An 18,256-nucleotide genomic window follows, 5' to 3' on the forward strand; every position below is an offset into this window, starting at 1 on the left:
TTCTTAGGTCATACAGACCAAGATGAAGGGAAAAAACAAAGATCAGTTTGATCCATAATGGCCCCCAAAAAGTTTTTAAGGGTCAACATTCATTCAAGACAATTTCTGGTAATGTAGTCCACTTGAGATTGATATATAGCTAAATTTTGGTCTCATGCCATAAAATAATCTATAAAAATCGATGGACGGCATGGATGAAACACATACATCATGATGGGCCCTCAGAACACCAACCGTCATCCATTGGCCGGTCGCAGGGGAGTAGCCCATTCCTTTCCGGAAGCGGATTTTCTGCGAAAGCCTTTTAGCGGGAAGTTCCTGCGGAACTCAGGTGGGCCCACTGTGATGTTTCTGAGAAATCATCCTCATCCATCAGGTTTTCTTTTTTAATTTTTAATATTATTATTATTTTTATTTTTTAAATTTTTGTAGAGGATATGATGTTAAAATGAACCGTATCCAATGCTTAAGTGGGCCGTAATAAAAGGAAAAGATGGTTAGAGAAATTACTACCGTTGAAACCTCCCTGGGTTCGACAGTAATGTTTATACGCCATCTATACCGTTAATAACGTCATTACAACTGAGATTAACTGAAAACAAAAATATTAGCATGATTCAAAATTTCCACGGCCCAACGAATATTTCAACTGTGTACGTTCAATTATCACGTTTTCGGTCCACTTGTGCATTGGATGCTGTTCATTTTTGGCATCATGTCCTAAAATGAATTAAAAAAACGGATGGAGGGGGATGATTTCTCAAAACATCACAGTCGGCCCCACCTGTGTTCCCCGCGCAGGAACTTCCTGCGAAAGGCTTTCGCAGGAAATCCGCGTCCTTCGTTTCCTAAAAAGACTCATGTTCCAACCCAAACAACAAATCCTCTCTCCTGTATAAATACAGTACTCTTTCAACAACGTACTCATATCTTCTCCTCTTCCGTAGAAACACCTGTTACTTCTCTTCTCCTACGATGGCTGCACCTAGCAACCAATTCCTCTCATTGATTCTATTCACATTCAGCGTTATTTTTCTTCTAAATCTTCCATGTGCTGCTGCTCAAGCCCTGGATTGTAACTTTCAAGCCATATATAATTTCGGCGACTCGATCTCAGATACGGGAAACCTTATCCGTGAAGACAATCTCGGCACCTTTGAGCCCATTACTAAACTTCCGTATGGCGAAACATACTTCCACCAACCCACCGGCCGATGCTCAAATGGGCTGCTCATGGTCGACTTCTTCGGTATTGAAAAATATCTTCCATTGTTTTTTTTTTTTTTTTTTTAATGAGCTGGGTCCATGGTTTACTGGTCTAGATTGTTGTTCTGATAGGCACCGCATATGGCAATTAGAAAATTTTTTGATGGGAAGATCATAACCGTCCAATATTTTATTTTTGTTTTTGTTGTTGTTGTATTCCTCTTATTAACAGGTCGATTGAAGGGTTGGGGTTATCCCACTTAGTAGATTTGTAGCCATGGTCCATCCACTTTGGGGCCCATTAAATAAAGAATCTGAATCATTTAGTAGACTCTTAGGATGAGGATCATATAACTTCTCAAAATTCTCTTTGGTATATGAGCTCTATCCAATAAATTGGATTTTCTATCAGGTTTTAGGAGGAATTATATGATGGAATGTAGTGTAGGCAACCCAACTTGAAAGAGTCAAAAGATTTGATGGCTAGAATTTTCCAATCTAGGAGACTTGTCCATCCACAGTGGGTCCCATCATATAAACTTTCAAGAACATTAAACTGTGGGCTCCACTTGCAGATAGTGTTGGTTTTGACTCTTGGATATGATATATGTTTTTTCGTGGGATTTTCAAACACTAGACCAGGTTTAGGTAGCCAGCCCAACCATTGAAAAAAAGAGGATGTACGGCCAACTAGTGTGGTCCACCGAATCTCTACCGTAGATGAGACCGACCTATGAACCGTGTGATCTGGACTCTTCATCTAGTGGACTCATAAGGGAAGCTGCGGTGCATTGTTTAGAATAGTTAGGTCTTTGATAAGTGGGGTTTATGTAAGGTGATCAGAACCGTTAACTAAAGCCCCCAAGGGTTGCGCGTGGGACCCACCAATGTGTGTAGAATCCAACCTGTGGAATTCATGTCTGGATTAAATGTGGGGCCACTTGGATCCACCGATGTGCATAGAAGAATTCATGCCTGGATCAGAGGTGGGCCCCCTTGGACCCACCAATGAATGGCCACAGTTTAATAAACGGCCATGAATGCATGCTATGGACTGGCCCACCAATCACATATTTTTTTCACATTTTCTCATGCTCATTCAAATTATATTTTTCTTTTTTACAGCAAGGTGGTTAGAGCTTCCATTTATCAACCCAAATCTTCAGAGCGACGCATCATTCGGTAATGGAGTTAATTTTGCAGTAGCAGGAGCGACAGCACTCCAGCCATCCTTTTGGTTGAACCATGGCGTCCAGACGCTTAATACAAACAGTTCCCTTGAAGTTCAGCTCAACTGGTTTAAGGCCTACCTCCACTCTGTCTGTTTCTCGCAAATTGGTAAGATCAATGACGATCCATGGTTTCACTTTAAATTCATTTTAATTGCCATTGTATAACCATGTTTCAAACCCGTGGATAGGATGGTTACGATTCTCTAATATAGGTTCATCTTCAAAAGAAAAAGACGAGCCCCAACAACTAAATGGCTAAAATTGCAGATTGGGTCAATTTTTCCTTAAACAATTTCAACCGTCCATTTTATAGATGATTGATTAGATGTAAGAATCAAACGATGGGCAGGAATTCCAAGAGCACTAGATTATTTCTCATATTGCAACAATGGACATTGGTTTAAGTGTACTGGTGTGGCCCACTCAATGAATAACTTGGTTTTCGTACCAGGTGATCATGGTGTGGCCCATCTTGTATCTGATCAATTAGCATTCTAACACTTTTTTTTTGGTGGGCCCGCAGTATGTGAAAATGAGCTGCTGGAGAAAGCACTGTTTTTGGTGGGAGAGATTGGTGGAAACGACTACAACTATGCTTTCATACAAGGAAAATCCATTGAAGAGGTTACAACCTTTGTGCCTAATGTGGTCCACAAGATCAAGGATGTTGCTAGTGTAAGTTCTCTTTTTCTCTATCTCGGTACCAATGTTCAAACATGTAGAACATCATAGCCGTGTATTGCATGGGACCCACCATCTAGATTAATTGGCTGAAAAAGGTCTACGTCCCCATGCTATCATGGGCCCACCAGATGAACAATCCCCATCATGCATTTTTGTGCCCAAAAAACTTTGAAACCGACCTTTGAAGTATGTATGAGGACAGATTGACCACTAAATCATATCTGATTATAGTTATGATTTACTTTTTTTCTTGTGGTGATGATGAATCCAGCAACTCATCGACGCCGGTGCTGTTCATCTTGTCATCCCCGGGAATTTCCCAATCGGCTGCATACCGATCTACCTCACAATATTCCACAGCGACGATCCATCATCGTACGATGAAAACAATTGTCTAAGATACTTCAACGACTTCGCAATGTCCCACAACCGTCAACTCCAGCAGGCCATCCAAGAGCTGAAAGAGGAATTCCCTCACGTTCTGATAGCATACGCCGATTACTACAATACACTAATGGGGATCATTAAGGATGCTTCAGATAAAGGTAAGTGCAAGCCGCATCCCACTAACTCATCTCATGTAGATAACATTGGCAACCTAGCCGCATAGCAGATAGCAGTCTAGCTCTTATGATTTCATTTTAATAACAATCACTAAGGATTTCTTTTTAATGTTCATGACCAGGATTTGAGTCGGATAGTTTGTTGAAAGCGTGTTGCGGAATTGGTGGTGCTTACAACTTCAATCTCGTTAGTATGTGTGGTATGCAGGGTGTTCCGGTGTGCCCTAACCCTGAAAAATACATCCATTGGGACGGCGTTCATCTCACCCAAGAGGCTTATGGGCAAATGGCTAGTTCACTCATTTCCAGCGTCGCTGGACAGTGGAAATGTTTGGCGTAGAAATTTCTTTTTAGCTTTTCTTTTTTGCAGATTTTTTACCTTAATGCTTAGAAACACGGGCTTTATTATTTTTTTATTTTTGTATTTTTTTATATAAGAGATAATTAATTTTTAATTTGAGATACATGTTCGTTGTCAAGCTATTTAATAGTAATGAGATATTTTTCTTTTAAAAGTTCTGGTGGGGCATCGTGGTGCGCATGTGACATCCACTCAATTCATTATTTGTGTCAGCTCTAAATGTTAGAACGTGAACCCAGGTGTAAAGCTGATCGAAACACAAACCTTCTTGGGGCCCAACTGATGGTTGGACTAGCTGATTTCTCTGGGACGTTCCATAATGATGGCAGGCGGCACCTGATTCATGAGTTAGGTGGCCTACACAAACCACGGTTAAGCCCTGATAGATGCCTATATGTAAACCAGTTCAATTGGTGGAATCTAGCTGATGGTTGGATTGGGCTAATTGCGATATACTACCAACCTGACCGGCCCCCAAACCTAATTTTCTAGATGGATCCTTTGGACCACAACAGGTCTGATCTGCATAGGACCCTCTTTGAGCAAGGTCCATTTTTCAGACAGGCAAGTTGGGCTGTCAACCACCTGTGATTGAACCATGATCTTTCAGTAACTATCAAAAGATCATGAAAATTACTATAAAAAAAGGTTGCAAAACAATGCCGAAAGATTTGAAGTATGGTTTATTTTAAAAACCAACAGTAAGTTATTATAAAGATTTCTGAGATTCTTTTTACTGCTGTAGCTCTATCTCCAACTCCCTCAGCTGCAACATATCTTGTCTGGCTGATGAAACAGAACACAAACCATAGAGCAATGAAAACATGATTGAGATTACTCAGCCTCTACTCAAGCAAGAGTATCCTAAGCACAGTCGAATAAAAACTCGGTTCAAACTCAAACTGAGCTCAGTCTAATCAAACTAAATAATCCAAGCGACCTAAGCCATCAATCATAGTGGGGGATGCACCCAAAAGTCATCCAGATTGGAAGACCCTAGTCGTCCATCCACGGATGGATCAGCAAACCATGGGCCATGTCTGTACAGACAGGGAGGCATGTATCAAATTGAATTGAGGTCCATGTGTGTGTTGGATTTTTATTTTTATCTTACTTCCATGGTTGATTAAACTAATTCAATTTGAACGTGCACCCAAACGTGGCCTAAGAGTAAGCATTACATTCAGTTACAATTCCAAATACAAAATTAAAAAGAAAATCCCACATTAAGTTTAGAGAAACTACCAGTGACAGCATCTTGCAACGTCGGCCGGCCAGTGCGGCTGATCCAATATTGAAGTCGATCTTCAGCAATGTCATTTTCCACACCATGGATTACAGCTCTTGCCCAGAAAAATATCAGCCATGCCTGCAATACAGTAATATTTGGTATAAGGATTATAAAAACGGAAGCTAAATTACAAGAGCTTTATACAGTGTTACAGGATATGTATGTACAGCTGTACATGTCCTATACTCTAATACAGTTGTACATGCATACACTATACTCCTATACATACATATCCTATAATCTAACACACAACGACATGGTAATTGTTGTGCATTTGAATTGCTGCGCATGATTCGTGGATCATGTTCCAATTGAGTGATTAGGACTGTCCTTTGCTGATGTTTTGGTCATGGCTCATACGATGTGTGGGCTCTAGGTGGTAATGACTGTCCAAAATCAAGCATTTTGGATTAATTATAATTGTAGTATTTGAGGGCTTACAATGGTTAGGATCATCAACAGGCCAGCTAGATTTTTAGACATGGTAATGAAAATACAATCTCAATCCAAAACAGAGTTGTTTAAGAAGTCAGCAACAGACCCTCTTGAAATGGACGTCGTCTGCTTCGTCGTCACTTAATTCTACAAGAACAATACCAATGTCAGATTTGTGCTCAATCTCCTTTCACTACAGTAATTGCAGATATTGGAACAATAAGAAACGTGATTGCAATTGGGTCATCCTTGCTTTCATCATTTACATTTGCAATTCGATTGACTAATGCATCCAAACGAGCCTAATCCAGGCAAAGTGAGCTCATTTTTCAATTGCCATTGAAAGTTGCAAATGCTTATCAATATATTCAAAAGCATACTGCAAGCGACTGAGGGAGAGAGGTGGAATCGCCTTACCAAGTAGTTTCAGAGATGGGGCAGCTGAATACACAAGAAGCAAAAAAGAGAGAAGTGTTAGTACAAAGATATATTAATGTGGGTTATCATCTCATACTATGGTTTTGAAATCCACAGGATATTCGAGAAAGAATTTGTGTTGGAATCAAATGAATAAAGTTCTAAAATGATAAGGTTGGTAGGCCATAACCTGATATGAATCGCATATTGCTGCCTGCGCGATTGTGATTACTCATTTCCAGCACAACAGCTTCCTCAACCTTGAAAATAACAGCCAAAAGAGAGAGAGAGAGAGAGAGAGAGAGAGAGAGAGAGAGAGAGAGAGAGAGAGAGAGAGAGAGAGAGAGAGAGAGAGAGAGAGAGAGAGAGAGCATATGCTAAGAATCGTAAATGAAAAATACCCAATGAAAAAAACCTTGCCAAGTGCAATTGTGCAGGTGCGCTTTCCAAGAAAATCACACCGCGTGCCACATTGGCATGTGTGAATCAGTCAGTCCCTTAGTAATGTAGAAACCAATATGAGAATTTCAAAATTCAATGATAGAAGAATACCTTCAAAAAGGTTAGTTCCCTTAATCCTTTCTCAACTGCAAGCATGCTCTCGATATTGAGTTTTCCCTTTATATCTTTAATCACATCCCGTGCAAGTTTACTCCTCTTCGAATCATCTTTACCTGTGAATAGTGAATACAGAAATAATCCATAAACACAGAGAGAGAGAGAGAGAGAGAGAGAGAGAGAGAGAGAGAGAGAGAGAGAGAGAGAGATGATTGATGCATGAGGGCTGCATTTGGATGCACAAGTGAATTGAATTGGGGAATGGCAAAATGTAGTTCTGTTTCCTAGTATTTCATAATGAGGAAGTAGCCGTCAATTGTTTTTGTCACTATCAGAGTCCAACTCAAAAGTCACATGATTACAATCAAGCCATTTCCACTTTGTTAGACTAGTATTTCCAATTCAATTCGATAGTGCATCCAAACGCATCATAGAGTCCAGCTTGAGATTACTAGCCTTGGTTCTCAAAATCTTCCTTAGTTTTTTCTCCAATAGAAATGACCAGTTCAAGAGGAATAGGCGCCAATGCTGCCCAGTGCTCATGTTTCCGCTTTGCAATCCCTGGAAAGAGATCTATGAAAAAAAAGAAAAAAGACATGGTTATATCAACTGTAAAGGAAAAAAAGAGGATGTGTTTGGTTGCACCGAATATCATGAAATTTCATGAGCAGTGTGATGGTTATCAGAGTGTATTATATCTAATCATACTGTACCCCCATGAACCACTGCACAAGATCTTGGCCAATCATCAGGTGGGCCACAGTTTCTGCTTGGTAGCGAGAAAATCAGGCCAGTCCTGTCATCGTCGGACTACACATGCATAACAATATACTTTTCAAAGGGCATTTCACTTGCACTCCACATTCAAGATGCTACGTGTGGCCTACCCTGAGTTTTTGGCCGGGCCGTGGTGCATACAACAGGGGTCCCACCTAGCAGATCATCGTGATCTTATTTTTCACTGACAGAAGAGTACGATCAATGCAAAATAGTGACAAAGTGCAGTTATACCATACATGGAAGATTGCAAAATGTCATGGAAGAAACAAATTTTAATAAATAATCAACAAATAGACCAAACAATCTATGCATATTCACGTAATCCATTCATGTTCAAGCCCAAGAATTGAAAATTCAGAACCAAACAAAGGCAAGAGCCATCACCAAGAAGATTGAAGATTACCATAATGAAGAGCTAGACCCCAATAACGAGAAAGCCAACACCTCTTAGCAACAACTTCTTCCTGAAAAACAAACCCAGCAATACAAATAAATCTCCAAATGGATTATCAAGAATATTATAGATCTCCTAACACTGCTGAGTATGCAAAGCACAAACCATTTCTTCCTCACTTAGGAAAAATCTACGCATGTTTGATCGAAGAGATTGTGCTTCGTTCTCTTTTTCTTTGAGCTGTTGCAATACAATCACCAGCTGGTCTTTCCAATACTGAGTCGGAAAAAAAAAAAAAAGGAAATGAGGAGAACAATAAATGACATTTCACGGTAGGAATTACTAGATTGCATATCAGAATAATTTACCTCAACTTCCTCCCGAAGAGCAATGATTTCTTCATCTTTCGCATCCTTAGTTTGGCCAGTGGATTCAAAAGTAGACTGAAACAAATCACAAAATGTTTGGCTAGTGGATCTCATATCTCCTTGGCATGTTCTAATTTCCAATATGTGGATTTTTTTAAGTTTACCAAATCATGTCTAATTCACTGACTTCATACTCAATTGAGAGAAAGAGTGCCCTTTTTACTTCATGGGCGACCTATGCCATTGATATGGCTGGTTAGGCCATAATATCTCGATAGCTAGATTATAACAGCCATCTGATGAGAGGGACAGTGACAACCAATAGTTCACATTTAAAGGAAAGACCAAAATCAGGCAATTGGGATCATCTGATTAGGATCCTTTTCAATGTCTCCCATCCAACCGGGCAGCGAATGATTTGGGGTCGCCATAATGAGGCTGCAAGTGTAGAGTTTGACAGAGAATTGTATCTTTCCTTAGGCATGGTAGCAAGTGGTAATCCTGCAAGGACTACATGTAGGAAATAAAATAGGAAAGCATCTTTGCACTTACAGGATGTCGAGAATAGCTTTAAGGCACATACCAATGTATGCTTCTTAAAGGTAGTCAAAGTCTCCCAATCGTGCAAGGAATTTGGCCACACTACCCTTTGGATTCAATTAAGCTTGACTCAATCTAGTCTTCCAGTGAGCTTGCACTACCCGATGAAGACATGGTACATGACTTAGCTCTAGATGCCCAAACCGAATATTAAAGAAGGAAATGGAAGTTAAAGTGATTCAAGCACTTATCTGCATCTTTTCTCATAGAAGGAGATTAACTATGGAATTAATCAAATGCATAGTTCCAATGTAGTGACTATTAGATGCTTCTAGGTCAAGAGACCCTTCAGCTTACCTAGGTGCTTAGAGACCAATGACCTTTTTCTCCTCATTAGGCTTGAGGCCCAACGGATAGGTCCATCTAGAAAAGAATTGGATCATGATGGTGGCCCAATAGCCTGGCTCAGCCCCACCACAACATGAAAGTACCAACACATGCGAACACCAGTACTTTGCACCTAAGCTAGACCACTGAAAGCTAGATAGGAATGATTTTATATAAACCACATTCCAACCTCACTTCGAATGTGGGACTTTAGAAAACAAGTTTTCAAAGATAAACTTACATACAAAAATTTTAAAAACTAAGTTAACATTACATTGCCCCATTGACGGAAATAAAGGACCGACAACGTGGAAGGTGATGGATCCCATGTCCCCTATTTCTGCAACCTATGGTAGGTGATAGTCCGCATGGAACATAATTCTACGACTAGTAAGCCAGGCCTCTACAAAATTACTCATCCCGTGGTAGTGCATTAGATCACAAATCACAACATGAGAACTAACCTGATTTTCATATTTCTGAGCTACAGCATCTGCTATCGCCCATTGCTCTTTCGTGTAATAAAGCTGCACGAAAATTCGAACATGGCATTACACATGTATATATTAAAAAAAGATTCATTAACTCATCAAGATATAAAGAAAAACGCACCAACTCACAAACAATCTCATACTCTTCTTGTAGCCAATCAAGCTGCAGTTAAAGCACAAGTAAGATTAAATAACTAAGTTGGCCAGACAGTTCAAATCATGTGCCCCCTTTGTTGATGGAGCATAGCCCAAGAATAACCATACTATTTGGACAAATCTAACTATCCAATGGATCATTGCTGGCATGATAAGATTGAGGTTTAGACCCCTCCGATCAGTGTGACTTTCAGGCAATGATCCACGACAATGGGGCCCATACTTTAGACTGTCTGGATAGTGGCACATTTAAGCCACATGAACCATGCACATGTACCTTTGATTTAAGTATTCACTGGCAAATGAGTATTGGAGTTTCTAAGCCCAATTTAAATAAGATGTTCGTCTACCTTGTATTATTTTCACAGGATGAGGATAAAAATAGATGAAAGTTGTTAAATACCATCTCTCGAAGAGCTTTACGGCCATCTACCATTTGGCCCGCATATCCTTGAGACCTGAAAATTCCCTTTACAATGAAAATTGTACAAATAAAACAAACACATGCATGTGGACACAATCACATGGGGGGGGGGGGGGGGTGGGGGGAGGGAGGGAGGGAGGGAGAGAGAGAGGCAAATCCACCGAAGAGCATCACGACACATGATGGGCACTGTACCTTAACCATCATTTTTCTACTGATATGAAATTAGAAAATATGGTGTTCTGATCACAAATAAAATCAGTACATCACAATATATGGGTGCTTACATATATAAATGGACACACAATACTAAGTTGCCCATCTAAAAATATGCACGCATACATATGTATGTAATATTTGGGAGTGTTACAATCGAATGTGACCATTTTGCTGCTCTGAGAGTGAAGAAATCTTATCCACGGTCAAAATATTTCAATGCATTTTGGGCCCGTTTGGATTGTGAATTACATCAGTAATGTATTGTAAAAGGGCAAGGATTACAAATTAGAATACCTGTCTCCTGAAAACAAGTAATTTGACTGACAGTTTCCATGTTTGGATAGGAGTGGTAAGATTGTAATGATGATACAATTACATTACTTCAATGTCAAATCATAGAGAAAAATACACCGATGTGCATGTTTGGATAGGAGATTTCAACTGCAATGCAATATAAAATTAGAATGATTGCAAAGTCCTTTACCTGTCTCCTATTACATCTATATTTGACCGCCGAATTACGGATATAAACAAATGATATAAAATCATAATGATGACACTTTCACATTACATTACTGATATAATTTGCAATCCAAACAGGCCTTAAGGAAGGGGAAAATCCATCAAACAACAAGAAATAGATTTATTTACTTTGGATCTGCTTGGTTTTCACTGTAAGGTTCCTTTGATGGTGTATAAGTTGTGGCCCCCGGCAGTTCTTTATTAGGTGTTGTAGAAATCATTGCCCCCCATGGTTCTGTATTAGATGGTTTAGAAGTCATGGCCCCAGGCTGTTCTATGTTGGATGGTGTAGAAATCATGGCCCCCAGTGTTTCTGTATTGGAAGGTGTAAAAGTCATCAGCACCAGTGATTCTGTATTGGATGGTGAAGGCAGCACCAATGAAAAGACTGGAGCTGACAGTTTTCGACGATTGGTGCAAATCCCTGAAACTTCATCTAACTAATAAAACACAAAAAAAATCCAAATAGCAAGCTTAGTTGAAAAACTAAGTTGATTTTATGGAAAGAGAAAAAGGTCCAGTAAATATTTTCAACTAAATAGAACTGAGGTTTGCTAACCATGCCACTCATCATGATGACCTCCATCATGGATCTTACCATATTAAACAGTCTGGCCAGTGGGATAATTCTAAGTTTTGGATTTGAGGGCTGTGATGGATTGTTAAAGGAGTTGTTTATTTTCAAATATCCATCCCTTTCCCTAAAGTCCAGTGACAGCCATGGTGGGGCCCTCGTGATTAGCAGCTTGGATCTTTCACACATGCACCTTATTTGCTCTTATGTACATGTAGCAGTTATTAGAATTTTCATTTGAGCAAATAATTCCAAACAGTTGGGGTTATCTTTTAGTGATCCGGATCATTTAGTTAGTGCAGCCATCTGATCAGTAGACCTATTGAACACTTGGCTATATATACTTTTCAAATGACTATTTGCAAGAAGAAGAAGAATAAGAAGAACCAATCCTTTGTTGAATTCGATTCCTTCTGTCAATCCAATTCAAAAATAGTCTCAAGAAACAGTAAATCAACCCACAACCTGGAAGGTGATGGATTCATGTCCGTTGTTTCCACAATCAATGGTGGGCCATAGTCCTCAAGGACCACAATCTTTTGACTACTAATCCAGGCCTCTACAAAATAACTCATCTGGGTGGCAGTGCATCTCCACTTACATCACAAATCACAACATAAGAACTAACCTGATTTTCATATTTCTTAGCTACAGCGTCTGCTATCGCCCATTGTTCTTCCGTGTATAAAAGCTGCACCGAAACATTTGAACATGGCATTACACATGTATTTGATAAAAAAGGATTCACTGACTCATCAAGATATAAATAAAAACGCACCAACTCAGAAACAATCTCATACTCTTCTTGTAGCCAATCAAGCTGCAGTTAAAGCACAGGTAAGATTAAAAAACTACATGGTCCAGACAGTTCAAATCATGCGCCCCCTTTTTTGATGGAGCATAGCACAACAAGAACAACGCTGTTTCGATGAATCTTACTATCTGATTGATCATCGCCAGCTCAATAAGACAGTTGAGGTTTAGAACCTCCAATCAGTGTAACTTTGAGGCATGATCCATGACAATGGGCCCACAGTTTAGACTGTCTGGATTGCAGCACACTTAAACCATGTCAACCAAGCACATGTCCCCTTGATTTAAGTATTTACTGGCAAATGAGTATTGGAGTCTCTAAGCCCAACTAAAATAAGATGGCCATCTACCTTCTCTTACTTCCAGAGGACAAGGAAAAATAAATAAAACATCGATGGAAGTTGTTAAATACCGTCTCTCGAAAAGCTTTACGGCTATCTTCCATATGGCCCGCATGTCTTTGAGACCTGCAAATTCCCTTTAGAATAAAAATTATACAAATGAAACAAACACATGATATGAACACACTCACATGGAGAAAGAGAGAATTATGGATGCAAATCCACTGAAGAGCATCATTACACATGAATGGGAAATGTAAAATTTTTCTACAGGTATGAAATTAGAAAATATGGTGTTCTGATCACAGATAAAATCAGTACATCCCAACATATGGATGCCTACATATATATACATGTATGCGTGATATTCGGTCACACATCTAAAAGGGTGCATGAATAGAGAGATATATAATATTGGTGAGTGTTGCAGTTCAATGTGACTGTTTTGGTGCGCTGAGAGTGAGGATATCTATCCATGGTCGAAAGATTTCATTGCATTAGAGGAGGAGAAAATCCATTAAACAACACAACATAGATTTCTTTACTTCGTATCTGTTTGGTTTTCATTGTAAGTTTCCTTCAATGGTGTAGAAGTCGTGGCCACTAGCAGTTCTGTATTGGGTGATGTAGAAATCATGGGCCCCCATGGTTCTGTATTAGATGGTTTAGATGTTGTGGCTCCTGGATGTTCTGTATTGGATGGTGTAGAAATCACAGCTCCTGGTGTTTCTGTATTCAATGGTGTAGAATTCATCGCCTCCGGCAGTTCTATATTGGATGGTAAAGGCATCAGCAATGAAACGACTGGAGCCGATGATCTTGCAGGAGCAGTGCGAATCCATGGAACTTCATCTAACTAATAAAATACAACAAAATCCAATTAGAAAACTACTGAGTTGATTATGTGGGAAAAGAAAAAGAAAAAGGTCCAATAAATATATTCTACTAAACAGAACTGAGGTTTGCTAATATTTATACAAGAGCGAATAGGTTGTATGTGTGAATAGAGCACAATTGCATGAGATCCATGCCATTCATCATGTTGGCCCCACCATAGATCATCCTATATCCAACAGTCTGGCCAATAGGCAATGATGAATTGTTAAAGGAGTGATTTATTTCAATTATCCATGCCTTTCCCGAAAGTCGAGTGATAGACATAGTTGGGCCCTCCTGATAAGTGGCTTGAATCTTTCAAACATGCACCCTATTTGCTCTTGTGCATGAGTAGCAATGGTCAGCCATAACTGTCATAATTATCAGCATTTTCATTTGGCAAACAATTCCACACTGTTGGGGCTATCTTGTAATAATCCAGAATGTCTAGTTAGTGGGCCATATAGAATATGGGAGTGGACTGACACTATCCACCAAATCCTAGCCATCCGATCAGTGGATCTCTTAACATTGAAAATGAACTGTTGGATATTTCTAATTTTCATATTACTGTTTGAAGGTTAATACTAGGATGGCTAGGGTTGTCTGCTTTAAGAGGGGTGGTTGTCATGCTAGACGAAAGGACAGGACCATTGAAATGTGAGGCCCACCAGAAAAGAGTGTTAGTCTGAGGAAATGCTTTCTTCTTTAAGAGGGGTGGTTGTCCGACTAGACGAAGGACTAGACCATTGAAATCTGAGGCCCACCAGAACAAAGTGCTAGTCTGAAAAAATGCCTATCCATTATTGACTCAATTCATAGACAGATCTTGATTTAAGAGCTATTGGATGCAAATAACATCAAAATGAAATAACAGAAGCAATCCTTCAAAAACTCAATTCAGAGAGAGAGAGAGAGAGAGAGAGAGAGAGAGAGAGAGAGAGAGAGAGAGAGAGAGAGAGAGAGAGAGAGAGAGAGAGATTTCCAATCCTTTGTTGAATTTGGTTCTTTGTAAAATTCAACTCAAGAAAATCAGTTCCAGTTTACATTAACAGGCAAACTCCAAATATCACGGTATTTTTGGAGAATTCCTTCTCTCAGTCCAATTCAAAAATAGGCTCAAGAAACAGCAAATCATCAAACCTTTAATTCAACAAAAGAAAAAAAAGGTTCCCAGGCATCTGCCGAACTCACAAATCAGCAAACCTGAATTCAACAGAAGAAAGAAAAAGTTCCTAAACATTAACTCAAGTGTTTGTAGAATCGAATTCAATGAAGATCCCATCCAATCATCAACACGAAATCTCAAATCAAAACAGACTCGAGGAACGGGGTATCAGAAAAACTCAATCATTTCGAGAATTCAATTCAAGAATCAGATTCAAATTTGAGAAGTCCAAGATATAACTATCTTTATTTGATAATTCCTAAATAGAGACTGAAGAACAAGCACAAAACAGACTTGAGAAACAGGGTATCAGAAAACCCAATCATTTCAAGAATTCAATTCAAGAATCAGATTCAATTTTGGGAAGTCCAAGATATCACAATCTTTGTTTAATAATTCCTAAATAGAGCTTGAAGAACAAGCTAAAGAAACATCAAATCCCAATATAATCAAAAAATTCAATGAAATTGCAGCGATGTTTTGTAATTACCAAAGGCAACCAACTTGTATTCAGCATCCCAGATGGACTTTGCAGAAAATGTGTACTGCCACAATAGAACATGTCGCTGCTGTTGCTGCTGTTGGTGCATTCTTGGTCAGAATGTTGCAGTTTCATGGCCTGCATGGGCAGTGGAATAGAGGGCTCTGTCAGCGTATCTCTACCATCATAAAGGGATGTATTGTCACCTTGCCCACCTCCACCTTCACTGTTAGAAAGGTGCGGCATCATGGTCTGAGAGAGGTGCAGAATGTTGGGCCCCATCGAAGCATCTCCAGCCATAAGAAGGAATGTGTCTTCTCCATTGCTGCTCCCACCTTCGTTGTCGGAATGGAGGAGCATCGTGGTTTGAAAGATACGAGGAGTGGTGGGCCCTGTCAAAACATCTCCAATGCTAAGATGGAATGCATCATCTCCATTAATGCTGCCCCCTCCATTTCTGGAAGGGTGTTGCACCGTGGTCAGCGAGAAGCGGGGAGTGGTGGGCCCTTTTGGAACATCTCCAGTGCTGAGAAGGATTGTACCATCTCCATTGCTGCCCCCACCTTCATTGCTGGAAGGTTGTGGCATCGTGGTATGTGAGAGGTGCGTTGGAATATCTCCGGCGGTGAGAAGGAATGTGTCATCTCCATTGCTGTCCCCACCATTGTCAGAAGGGTGTGGCATCATGATCTGCGATTGGCACAAAGAATTTGGCTCCGGTCGAATATCTCCACCTCTGGATGCATTATCACCATCCATACCCCCACCTCTGTTATCGGAATGGCTCAGTGTAGTGATCCGCTGACTGGCAGGCCTTGTCGGAATAACGCCACTTCTGAGATGGAGAAAATCACCATCTCCAATGCCTGGGTCTTCTTCTTCAAGCGGCGGCATGATCTTCCGGAGACGGTGGTGGGCTGCCCTTTTCTGAGAGCTCCGGGGAATCTTGATACTCGTGTTCTTAAGAATCCTCATGGCCCGTTCAAGAATCATGGATGATGGGCTGGCGTTGCTTGAATTGGGTTCTTTCGACTGCACTTTAGGAAGATAAATGGAGGTGGGCGACGGAATGATTCTTGTGACACTGCTCTCTGTCACCAATCCATATTGTTTTCTGGCCAATTTCATGGATTTTGATTGAAATGAGATGGTGCCACTCGGACCCCCAATTGCTAATGGTGCAGATGGTTGGTGAGATGTGCTAGAGCTGTCGTAACTGTCCGTCATCATCAGCAGGGTCTGTTGTGGAGCCATTGGTGCGGGTTGTGCCAATCCATTTTGTTTTCCTACCGCTTCCATGGATATATATTGTGATGAGGTGGTGCAGCTCAGACTGCCAGTCGTAGATGGTGCAGATGGTTGGTGAGATGCGCCGGAGCTGCTGGAACTGTCAGTCATCGTCAGCAGGGTCTGTTTTGGAGCCACTGGTGATTGTTGCACCAATCCATATTGTTTTCTGGCTGGTTTCTTGGATATTGATTGAAATGAGGCAGTGCCGCTTGGACTGCCAGTCGCCAATGGTACAGATGGTTGGTGAGATGTGCTAGTGATGCTGGAACCATCGATCGTCATTGGCAGGCTCTGTTGTGGAGCCACTGGTGCAGGTTGAGACGGCTGAAGGTGTCCCATGGCCCCCAATTCGCCATCCTGTGATAGTAGGCTCCGGGGATTTGGTGGCCACATGATAGCAGATTTCCGAAACCAATCCATGGATTCTTGGAGAGAGAGAGAGAGAGAGAGAGAGAGAGAGAGAGAGAGAGCTGGTTTCAGTTGCTCTGCCTTCTGAGAGAGGACGAGGATTAGGTGAGGTAACAGCTAAGTGGATGAGGCCATGAAGATGGGGCCCACCTCAATCTATGTGTTATATATCCACGCCGTCCATTCATTTTTAGAGATCATTTTCTAATATGGTTCAAAAAAATGAGGTAGATCCAAATCTTAGACGGACCACACTTTAGGATTTGAATTTCCACCATTAAGAACTTCCTGGGGCCACAAAAGTTTTAGATCAAGCTTCTAATCGTGTTTACCCTTCATCCGGGTCTATGTGACCTTATCAACAGGTTGGATAGGCGTTCAATCACCACTGTGTTCCTGTGGTGTGGTCCACCAGAGATTTGTATCTGCTCATTTTTGGAATCATGACATAAAATGATACGAGAAAACGGATGGACGGCGTGGATATACAAAAGATAAATAGAAGTGGACCCACGGGCAGGGCCTGAACCCACTAAGCTGTTACCTTGTCTCAGCTAATCTGCGCTACTTGAGGAAATGTTTTAAAAGTCCGTTACCTTGAAAAATGGCGGTAATATCATCCTAACCGGCTTATACGGTAAAACCGGAAGTAATTGGATATGGTAGATCCATCTCTACACCGTACACGTGGAATTGTAATGTGATAATCGGGACTGTACATCTGGCGTTACTCAACGTCGATGTTCCATTTTTCAAAAATCACACTAATCAGACATTCATAGAAATCACTTTCCATGGTTTAATTTTGACCATTAACAGTCTTTCTACTGTACGGTAGATTTTCAGGCCTTTCATCAGATGTTTTGATCAGTCGGCATATGTGTCTCTTGAATAATTTTCCATCCATCGTAGGTCCCACTAGATAGATGGTCTCAAATGTCAATCTGCCACGTGTAATGTAGCAAGATGGGTTTACCATGCTCCATTATTCCGGCTCTCTTGTTGGGTTGAATGAACGCTGATGGGATGGGTTACTCTCCGGCTGGTGGGTTTCATCCAAACCATACATCCATTTTTCCATATCATTTTAGGAAATAATCCTAAAAATGAATCAGATCTAATATTCAAGTGGACCACACATTTTGTATTAAATGATCACCGTTGAAAGCTTCTTAAGGGCCACAGAAGTTTTTTACCTAAATGATATTTGTTTTTTCCTCTCATCCAGGTTTACGTGACCTTACTAACATGTTGGATGGCAAATAAACATCCCGGTG

General features: G+C 40.5%; 2 protein-coding genes and 1 long non-coding RNA gene across 3 annotated transcripts; 1 reads left to right on the forward strand and 2 right to left on the reverse strand.

Annotated features, from left to right (window-relative positions):
- Positions 1 to 975: 975 nt before the first annotated feature.
- LOC131241479 (GDSL esterase/lipase At1g28650-like) lies at positions 976 to 4,025 on the forward strand. The gene is made up of 5 exons (XM_058240270.1): positions 976 to 1,249; positions 2,332 to 2,544; positions 2,962 to 3,113; positions 3,394 to 3,667; positions 3,808 to 4,025. The coding sequence occupies exons 1-5, from the start codon at positions 976 to 978 to the stop codon at positions 4,023 to 4,025; spliced, it is 1,131 nt and encodes a 376-aa protein (XP_058096253.1).
- Positions 4,026 to 4,779: 754 nt separating this feature from the next.
- Positions 4,780 to 6,466, reverse strand: LOC131241490 (coiled-coil domain-containing protein SCD2-like). Its single transcript, XM_058240273.1, has 5 exons — positions 6,380 to 6,466; positions 6,190 to 6,213; positions 5,879 to 5,919; positions 5,292 to 5,415; positions 4,780 to 4,832 (listed from the first exon to the last, which is right to left on the reverse strand). The coding sequence occupies exons 1-5, from the start codon at positions 6,423 to 6,425 to the stop codon at positions 4,780 to 4,782; spliced, it is 288 nt and encodes a 95-aa protein (XP_058096256.1). The 5' UTR covers positions 6,426 to 6,466.
- A 1,464-nt stretch (positions 6,467 to 7,930) lies between these two features.
- Positions 7,931 to 9,925, reverse strand: LOC131241396 (uncharacterized). The gene is made up of 5 exons (XR_009169004.1): positions 9,829 to 9,925; positions 9,681 to 9,743; positions 8,290 to 8,364; positions 8,087 to 8,197; positions 7,931 to 7,991 (listed from the first exon to the last, which is right to left on the reverse strand). It is a non-coding gene; the product is annotated as an uncharacterized LOC131241396 (long non-coding RNA).
- Between the last annotated feature and the right edge of the window lie 8,331 nt (positions 9,926 to 18,256).

This window comes from Magnolia sinica, chromosome 3 (genome assembly GCF_029962835.1).
Source record: "Magnolia sinica isolate HGM2019 chromosome 3, MsV1, whole genome shotgun sequence".
Classification (NCBI taxonomy): domain Eukaryota; kingdom Viridiplantae; phylum Streptophyta; class Magnoliopsida; order Magnoliales; family Magnoliaceae; genus Magnolia; species Magnolia sinica.